This window comes from Chlorocebus sabaeus, chromosome 2 (genome assembly GCF_047675955.1).
Source record: "Chlorocebus sabaeus isolate Y175 chromosome 2, mChlSab1.0.hap1, whole genome shotgun sequence".
NCBI lineage: Eukaryota > Metazoa > Chordata > Mammalia > Primates > Cercopithecidae > Chlorocebus > Chlorocebus sabaeus.
In genome coordinates this window covers 6,589,521-6,599,371 of record NC_132905.1, presented here as the reverse complement: position 1 = coordinate 6,599,371, position 9,851 = coordinate 6,589,521, and the positions used below count along the sequence as shown (strand labels likewise).

At 48.9% G+C, this 9,851-nt stretch overlaps 1 protein-coding gene across 1 annotated transcript; it reads left to right on the top strand.

The window, feature by feature from the left end:
• The first annotated feature begins 785 nt into the window (after positions 1-785).
• On the top strand, positions 786-6,460 carry PCK1 (phosphoenolpyruvate carboxykinase 1). The gene is made up of 10 exons (XM_008013224.3): positions 786-911; positions 1,080-1,343; positions 1,781-1,962; positions 2,405-2,608; positions 2,739-2,926; positions 3,592-3,754; positions 4,194-4,418; positions 4,507-4,638; positions 5,068-5,163; positions 5,370-6,460. Exons 2-10 carry the CDS (start codon positions 1,120-1,122, stop codon positions 5,822-5,824), a joined length of 1,869 nt encoding a protein of 622 aa, XP_008011415.3. The 5' UTR covers positions 786-911; positions 1,080-1,119; the 3' UTR covers positions 5,825-6,460.
• Positions 6,461-9,851: the final 3,391 nt, after the last annotated feature.

Here is a 9,851-nt window from a genome sequence, read left to right as displayed (position 1 = left end):
GTTCAGATACTCACTCTGCCACCCACCAGCCAGCTGGGAGTAGCTACACAGTCTCTGCCTCAGTTTCCCTATCTGTATATGGGTTGTTCATAGTCTCCACCTCAGAGGGTAGTAATGATGCCAAGCTCTTAGAACAGTGCTCAGTATGTGTGCATTCTGTGCCTACTCTACGCCAAGCACTATAGATAGAAAAATGAACGAAATAGGGAGAAATCCCTGCCCTAATGGAGTTTACATCTGGGGCGGTTGGGGGCACACAGCAGACAATCAATAGAGTGATTAGCCCCCAGTTAGGTTAGGTATTTCCAATCTTTGCCTATAAGCCACATATTTGCCCAAGTTAGGTTGCATCCTTCCCATGCACTTTGACTGTGAACTTTGACTGTGGGATGACATCTTATAGCTGTGGTGTTTTGCCAACCAGCAGCTCTTGGCACACAAAATGTGCTGCCAGCAGCCCTTGAAGTCCAGTAGGTGCCCTGGGCAACCTTGTCCTCGACCCCATCTGCCTATTAAGAAAAGGGTGTTGTGTTTTGCATCAGCAGTAAAATGGGTCAAGGTTTAGTCAATTGGAAGTTGTGTCAAAACTCACTACGGTTGGTTGAGGGCCCGAAGTCTCCCAGCATTCATTAACAACTATTGTTCAATGATTATCTCCCCGGGGCGTGTTGCAGTGAGTTGGCTCAAAGCATAACTGACCCTGGCCATGATCCAGAGACCTGCCCCCTGATGTCAGTGGCGAGCCTCCCTGGGTGCCGCTGAGGGGCAGGACTATTCTTTTCTACGGTATTTAAAGCTGGGAGGTTCTGCCACGGAGCACGGCCTTCCCACTGGGAACACAAACTCGCCAGCAGGAAGAACCCGGAAAGAAACCTTGGATCTCCCTTCGAGATCATCCGAAGAGAAGAAAGGTAAGTAGAGCTTTGCATTTACATTTCGAAAAATTACAAAGATGAACTCATTTTTTTCCTGAGAGTAATAACTATTTGGCAATGCACGGCCCCAGCAAAAGGCCGTCGAATGTGTTTGAAGATGTCTATTGTTGTTTTTGTTCAGGACGCTTGCGTTTTCTATTTCAGGTGACCTCACATTCGTGCCCCTTAGCAGCACTCTGCAGAAATGCCTCCTCGACTGCAAAATGGCCTGAACCTCTCGGCCAAAGTCATCCAGGGAACCCTGGACAGCCTGCCCAAGGCAGTGAGGGAGTTTCTTGAGAACAGTGCTGAGCTGTGTCAGCCTGATCACATCCACATCTGCGATGGCTCCGAGGAGGAGAATGCGCAGCTTCTGGGCCAGATGGAAGAGGAGGGCATCCTCAGGCGGCTGAAGAAGTATGACAACTGGTAAGCTCAGCCCCCACTGCCTGCCCCAGCCCCCTGTAGGCAGGGCTCCCCTGCGTCTCCTGGGAGTTGGTGGAGAAAGGTGAATGAAGGCCTCTCAGGAGTTTCAGACTCTTAAGAAGTTGAATGCAATGGTCAGAACCATACAGATTTGAGTTTTGTGACATTAGTGGGCTAGCCCAAGTTTTAAATGAGGTGGTGTGCACAAAAGCTCTGCCAACTAGATTCTTGATAAAAACGAAAGACAGCCCCTCTCCTACAGACCAGCTCCCAGTTGAGTAAATGCCCACCTGGCCATGTCTTAGATGGTCTGTGTGTTCACACGGACGGACTATTGTTAGCATGCTCAGCACTCTGCTAGGCATGGAAAGCCACGGTATTGAAGGAGATGGTTCGCTGCCTGTGGTGCTTGGCTGAAAGGAAGCCTGTGATTTTTGCAGCTGGTTGGCTCTCACTGACCCCAGGGATGTGGCCAGGATTGAAAGCAAGACAGTTATCGTCACCCAAGAGCAAAGAGACACAGTGCCCATCCCCAAAACAGGCCTCAGCCAGCTCGGTCGCTGGATGTCAGAGGAGGATTTTGAGAAAGCGTTCAATGCCAGGTTCCCAGGGTGCATGAAAGGTGAGTGGAACATTGATTTGATTGGGAAAAATAGCAGAGAACCTTTTCTTATTACATCTATCCTAATGGTAATTCAAACAGTAATGGAAGCTCCCACCACCTCAGACATCTTTCGGTTCCATACATGAAGTTGGCAATGTATGGAAAATGCACATCCCTCTTCTGCTTTTACAGACTGTCTTATACAAACGTGGAAACTATTTCCACGCATGTGGGTTTTAAATAGCTTGGTGGGACCTGGTTGCACATTTATGAAAACTCTTTAATTTCAGCAGGCTCTTCACTCTCCAGTGGCCCCTCCTAACCTGGGGGGCTGGTGGCCAGCAGGGTGTGGTGGTGTTAGTGGAAGACTGTGAAAATGGGTCTACCTGGGAAAACAATGCGGGTTGTGTTCGAAGTCCAAGGTCATTTCTCACCAGTGCCCACCCATCGCACCCTGTAGGTCGCACCATGTACGTCATCCCATTCAGCATGGGGCCGCTGGGCTCGCCTCTGTCGAAGATCGGCATCGAGCTGACGGATTCGCCCTACGTGGTGGCCAGCATGCGGATCATGACGCGGATGGGCACGCCCGTCCTGGAAGCACTGGGCGATGGGGAGTTTGTCAAATGCCTCCATTCTGTGGGATGCCCTCTGCCTTTACAAAGTAAGTGTATTATTTCAGAATCAAAAGTCAAAATAAAAAAAGAAAGCTGAACAACAAACCCCGGCGGGTGCCTCGGGGACCCCCAAGCAGGGCCCTGGCGCACTGACGTGGGAGGGGTCCTTGTTCACAGAGCCTTTGGTCAACAACTGGCCCTGCAACCCGGAGCTGACGCTCATCGCCCACCTGCCTGACCGCAGAGAGATCATCTCCTTTGGCAGTGGGTACGGCGGGAACTCGCTGCTCGGGAAGAAGTGCTTTGCTCTCAGGATAGCCAGCCGGCTGGCCAAGGAGGAAGGGTGGCTGGCAGAGCACATGCTGGTGAGTCTGCAGGAAGCCCTGACGTGCAGATGAGAGGCCCGGGGGGTGGCAGAAACAAACAGCATTACAGTTCCCATCCAGCAAGACCCAGTACACCTTTCCGAGCGTGCAGGTTCCCAGACAGGTTGGGAAACCCCACCAGTAATGATTAGTGCACATGTATACGTCACTTTTGAAGGGCCCCAAACACCAGGGGACCATAGAGATCCTTTGGACTTTGTGATTCTGGGAATGTTTGTTTGCACTGATACCTGAAGAAATAGATCTTGAGGGCCTACATTCCAACCTCTGGGCTGAAGTACCAACCTCGGGGAGAAGGAAACAAAGATCACAATAAAGAATCTTGTCCCCGGCGGGCGCGGTGGCTCAAGCCTGTAATCCCAGCACTTTGGGAGGGCGAGACGGGCGGATCACGAGGTCAGGAGATCGAGACCATCCTGGCTAACATGGTGAAACCCTGTCTCTACTAAAAAATACAAAAAACTAGCCAGGCGAGGTGGCGGGCGCCTGTACTCCCAGCTACTCGGGAAGCTGAGGAAGGAGAATGGCATAAACCTGGGAGGCGGAGCTTGCAGTGAGCTGATATCTGGCCACTGCACTCCAGCCTGGGCAACAAAGCCAGACTCCGTCTCAAAAAAAAAAAAAATGAACCTTGTCCCCAACAGATCCTGGGTATAACTAACCCTGAGGGTGAGAAGAAGTACCTGGCAGCTGCATTTCCCAGCGCCTGTGGGAAGACCAACCTGGCCATGATGAACCCCAGCCTCCCCGGGTGGAAGGTTGAGTGTGTTGGGGATGACATCGCCTGGATGAAGTTTGACGCACAAGGTGACTCTTTTAGACCCAACTGTTGGTAACGATTGGACTCAAGTGAATTATCGGCCTTCAAAACATGCCACGTTCTCCTTGATCCAGTGTTTGGATTTTTAAATTCTGTTAGTCCAGAGTTGGCCAAACCTTAGAAATATGTATTCTGTAAGAATTCTTCAATTTAATATTCAATCTGGATTGAAACTGGGCCATATGTTGCTGTTTGTTTACATACACACATTCGTTTAAATGGTATTGGTGGAAAATTGTGGAGGAAGCAAGAATTGTAAACATCTCAAAGTTACATATGATGCTTGGATGAAAAGAGATAAATGTATATTCTAGGGAGGGAAAAAAGATTTGAGAAGTTGGCATAGAAATTAGTCCGGCAAGATATAAGAGTATGTGTTCTGCTTTGCCTGGCACTCACAACTACTTCTCTGGTTTAAATCTCCAGGTAATTTAAGGGCTATCAATCCAGAAAATGGCTTTTTCGGTGTCGCTCCTGGGACTTCTGTGAAGACCAACCCCAATGCCATCAAGACCATCCAGAAGAACACCATCTTTACCAACGTGGCCGAGACCAGCGACGGGGGCGTTTACTGGGAAGGCATTGATGAGCCACTAGCTTCAGGCGTCACCATCACTTCCTGGAAGAATAAGGAGTGGAGCCCAGAGGATGGTGCGTCCCTGCCAGAGGCCTCGGTGTGCTGGGCTGCAGGGACTGCCTGTTTGAGTCAGGCACTCATGGGCCTTTCTCCATCTTATAGGGGAACCTTGTGCCCACCCCAACTCGAGGTTCTGCACCCCTGCCAGCCAGTGCCCCATCATTGATGCTGCCTGGGAGTCTCCGGAAGGCGTTCCCATTGAAGGCATTATCTTTGGAGGCCGTAGACCTGCTGGTGAGGTTCTCGTTCATTTAGGCTGGGAACATGGGTGTGCTGGGTACCGAAGGGCATCTGTGAAATCTCTGCTTTTCCATGACCTTGTCAGAGGGTGCCCAGGGGCTTCCTTTCTTGAGTTTCCTTTCCAAAGAGCCAGAATAATTGGCAAGTTCAAATGTAGAACCAGCCCTTCTGGTCACCTGGAACCTTTCTGAATCCTTAATCTATCATAGCTTGATCAAATTTTACTTTTTACTTTGTGACCTCAGTCATGTAACCTTGACTTAGCAGTTTTCTGCAGTTTAGCTTGGTGAATGCAAAACTAGCTCGATTACAAAGTTATTGTCTTTCCATGTCTTTCCATGTTGTGAATAACACCACCGGTTGTAGAGGCTGAATTTTAAAGCCTCTAATGAATGTTTCCTTTTTTTTTTTTTCCTGCTAAAGGTGTCCCTCTAGTCTATGAAGCTCTCAGCTGGCAACATGGAGTCTTTGTGGGGGCGGCCATGAGATCAGAGGCCACAGCAGCTGCAGAATATAAAGGTAAGTCAAAGTCCTGATTTGAAACCACAGAGAAGTGGGATTAGAGCGCTCTTCTTCACTCTTACATCTCTCTCCTTCTCTGTGTCTGTGTGTGGGGAGAGATAGAGAAAGAGGAGAACAAAGCATGCTGATGTCAACAATCAATGGGGCCAGTTTTGCCTAGGAGAGCATCATTTACCAATGGAAGCTCCCTCTCTGTTTAACAGGCAAAATCATCATGCACGACCCCTTTGCCATGCGGCCCTTCTTTGGCTACAACTTCGGCAAATACCTGGCCCACTGGCTTAGCATGGCCCAGCACCCAGCAGCCAAGTTGCCCAAGATCTTCCATGTCAACTGGTTCCGGAAGGACAAGGAAGGCAAATTCCTCTGGCCAGGCTTTGGAGAGAACTCCAGGGTGCTGGAGTGGATGTTCAACCGGATCGATGGGAAAGCCGGTGCCAAGCTCACACCCATAGGCTACATCCCCAAGGAGGATGCCCTGAACCTGAAAGGCCTGGGGCACATCAACGTGATGGAGCTCTTCAGCATCTCCAAGGAATTCTGGGAGGAGGAGGTGGAAGACATTGAGAAGTATCTGGAGGATCAGGTCAATGCTGACCTCCCCTGTGAAATCGAGAGACAGATCCTTGCCTTGAAACAAAGAATAAGCCAGATGTAATCAGAGCCTGAGTGCTTTACCTTTAAAATCATCCCCCTTCCCATCCATAAGGTGCGATAGGAGCGAGAGAGGGCAAGTTTTCCCAAATTGATGCCACCATAATAATCATCACTGCCGTGCGCAGATCTGAAAGACACACTTTGATTTTTTTAAGGGGAAGAACCACAGAACACCAGCTAGTAGCTAATGAAAATGAGAAGGGAAATCTTGGCATGCCTCCAGAAATTCACACCCAATGCATAGTTTGTTCAAATTTAAGGTTACTCAGGCATTTGATCTTTTTAGTGTTTTTTCACTTTAGCTATGTGGATTAGCTAGAATGCACACCAAAAAATACTTGAGCTGTATATATATGTCTGTGTGTGTACGTGTGTGCATGTACGTCCACATGTGCCTGTGTGGTATATTTGTGTATGTGTATTTGTATGTACTGTTATCGAAAATATATTTAATACCTTTGGAAAAATCTTGGGCAAGATGACCTACTAGTTTTCCTTGAAAAAAAGTTGCTTTGTTATTAATAAGTGTGCTTAAATTATTTTTATACACCATTGTTCCTTACCTTTACATAATTGCAATATTTCCCCCTTACTACTTCTTGGAAAAAAATTACAAAATAAAGTTTTATAGAAAAGATGGATTTGCTTTACTCGGTTTTTCTTATTTGAGCTACCAAGCAGAGTGAACTCTGATTAAGCATCTTGTGATTTAAATCCCTGCCCCCTCCCCAAGAAGGTGGGGACGTTCAGAATCACACTTGAAGAGCGGGTGCGTTGTCTGGTCCCAGGGAGAAGGAAGGAGCAGATGGGGAGGAATGAGGCAGGGAACCGTGGTTGGGGTTTTCTGAATTTGTTGAAGCCACTAGTTGGCGTCCTTTAACAATTCTACAAACCTTTAGATGGTGAGGCTTCTGTGGCTGGACTGGGAAGGTTTAATGTCTGCTTTTTGACAATTTGGGTCTGGAGGGGGCTTAGGCTTCCAGAAAAATTACTTTGTGGACAGTTTCATAGGCTTTTGCCTTTTAACTCTTCAAAGCAACAGTTTTCTCAACTGTCATCCCCGCGGGGGAGTGGGGGAAGACAAGTGTTCTTGAGAAGGAAAAGCCGACAGGATCTGGGTTGAGCAAGCATTAATTGAACGCCTTCTGTGTCCTGGTCATCATGCCAACACCATGGGCTGCCCGAGAAGAGAGGTGGGTGGTTTGGACTCCAGCTCTGCCTTGAACCTCACCTGCTCTCCTCTACTCCCAGTGTTTATTGGATATTCCAGAACGGTACAAACAAACCATAAACTTTATATTACAGATTCATTCTGTGTAAATACTATTATCTTCAAGTTGTAGTTTCTTTCTTGGGTCCAGGCTGTGAAATTGGCTTCACCCCTACCACACCCCAGCGGACAGGCTTGTTCTCATGTCACACTCCACCCCTCCAGTCTCCTCAACTGGAAAACTTGCCTCTTTTCCTCACTTCCTCTGCTCCTTACGATGGCTTCACATGGAAGGTGAAGCCGAGATCACCCCAATTTTACAGGCGAGGAAACTGAGGCCAGGAGTATCTATCAGGGCTGAGAAATTGCCAGGATTTTCTTCCCCATTAAGGAGCTGAGAGTCCTAGCTCCAGACTTATTGGCTTGTTCTAATATCAAAACCACTGATGGGAAAAACCACTTAGTGGAATTCAATGCTATCTGCTGTATTAGTTTAAATCAGTGGCATTCAAACTTTCTCCTTTTCACTGCAGAACACGTTCTTGACATGTACTTGACTCAGAGTCCCACGACTAAAGAAGAAAGAGCTCAAGGCAGCCCACCTGAGGCTGGGGAGGGAGTCCAGAGTGCAGGCCACCTGGCCTCCATTTCCCCACCCCTTGGGGGCCTTTGGGCAGCTCCTTGAACCCCTGAAAGGGGCCACCAGGATAAAGTTTGTTAAAATGCATGCCTCGTGCCCCACTGTCCTATGATGGGCTTTTGGTACTCTTCACTCCCCCAGCAGGCAAAGACACTGGCCATCCCCAAATTCCTTCCCCTCCTGCACAGCGTCACCCACCTGCCAAGCAGCCTCGTGTTGGACCATTTGCCAGCAGGCCCTGCAAGCCTGGGGGACAGCCTAGAGGAGGTGACTTACATGCGCAGCATAAGAGTTTTCAGGGGACCAAAAGGACTCAATACATGCCATTGGCTCCTGACTCAGTTTCCCCAAGCCATGCCTCCTGAGTGCTCCATCTGTCTCCAAATCCTGGTTTCTGTGCGGGGACCTCTGTCTACAATAAACAGGATACTATGAGCTCATTCTTCATTGTCCTCTTGTTGTGCTTTCAGATGATTCAAAGTATATAAGCTAAGCCCATTTGCAGGAAGCTCATAGAGGGCGACTGGCTCATCACTTGAAAATACGGTTGGAGTGAGATGGAGAGCCCAGAGTCTCCTGATTCCTGGTCTACCACCGGACCACATGGCTCCAAAACCAACACTGGAACTGACGTCCTCTACTGGAATCCAATGTAAGAGCTGCCCCCTGACCTCCAGGAAGCTGTGTTGGAGTCTGGGTTAAAGACCAGAAAACAATAGTTACGCAACAAATATTGAACCAGGACAACAAACCTGCCCTTATTCCCAGTCGAGTCATTTAGGGGGCACTGGCAGGTAGGCAGGTGGGGTGGGGTGGCTAGGTGGAGCCGGGCACACTTGGGAGCCAGGAATTACAGGGCTCTCTCTCTTCTCTCCCTCTCTGCTGGGGCCCACCTTAACCTGGAGCCCCCTGGGCTGCTCACTCGGCCTTCTGGGTGCCAACAGCCTGCACCTTCCAGAGTGCACGGTTCTGGCTTTAAGACCGCAGGGCATGGGCCCTACTGAGCTCCCTTGACCTGCAACCCTGCCAGAGGGCACCAAGCCAGGGGAGTAGCCTCTGCTTTGTCCTCACTGTCAGCAATTGCAGCAATGGCCCCAGTGAATTCATCTATGAGAAAGAGCTGGCCACCTGCTTCCTCCCTCCTGCCCTTTTTCCTTCCCTGGGGGCAGTAAACACTGGCAACCTTGAACATATCACAGCTCTGCCGCTGGCCAGTGGGGTCTTCTTCTGTCTCCTCTGTGCCACTGGGGTCATGATACCTCTGGTGGAGTCCGATAAGGATGAAATAAACTAGCCCAGGGCAGTGCCGAATCTGCAGTCAGGAAGGCCTGTGTGTGAGCCACAACCCTACATCTCCCTGGAAGTGTGCCCTTTGGTGAGTGCACGAAATACTGAGCTTCAGTTTCCTCAACTGTAAAATGGGCGTGATGATTACTTTCTCCAGGGGGTTGTTGAAAAGCATGAGATGATACCAGCCAGGAACTTGGCACACAGCTGGGCCTGGTGGGGGCGGCTGTTCTTGTTTTTATTTTACCCCACTTCTCCAGGCTATGGGAGCTCGGAAGCTCGCTCCCCCACCAAGCCGCTGTCCCACTGATGACCGGCTGTGGCTCTGGAGTTGAAATCTGTCCTCGGTGCAGCCTCCACAACTCCTACTTTCACCGTGCATTTCAGGAAAAGGAGCTGGAGAGCGAAGTCAATCAGGAATATCGGAAGCATTTTTTCTCCTGGTGTAGTGAACCCATCCCTGTAGGGAGCCACCTTCACCCTTCTCAAACATTTTAGCAAAAGACTCAGAGTTTGGTCCAGGAATTCTACCTTTAAGAAATGTGTCCTAAGAGAAAAATCATGAAAGTCTGCATAGATTTCATTGCAAGGATGCTCATTATGGAGTTGTTTATCAAGGCCAAATTTAGGAACCAACCTAAATGCCCAACAATAGGAGATTACCTAAAAGAAATTGTAGTTCTTTCGAGAACAGACAACTAGGCAGTCATTTAAAATGACTCTGCAAAAGATAAGTTATTGACATGCAATATTTGCCACCTGCTTCACCTGTCAAGGTAGATAATGAAAGTGTATCGAGTATTTGTACATTTATGCTTAGAAAAAAAAACCTTTAAAAATACCATACAATGGTAACAGTAGCAGCTGGGTCCCGGGTTGGATGGTTGGGGG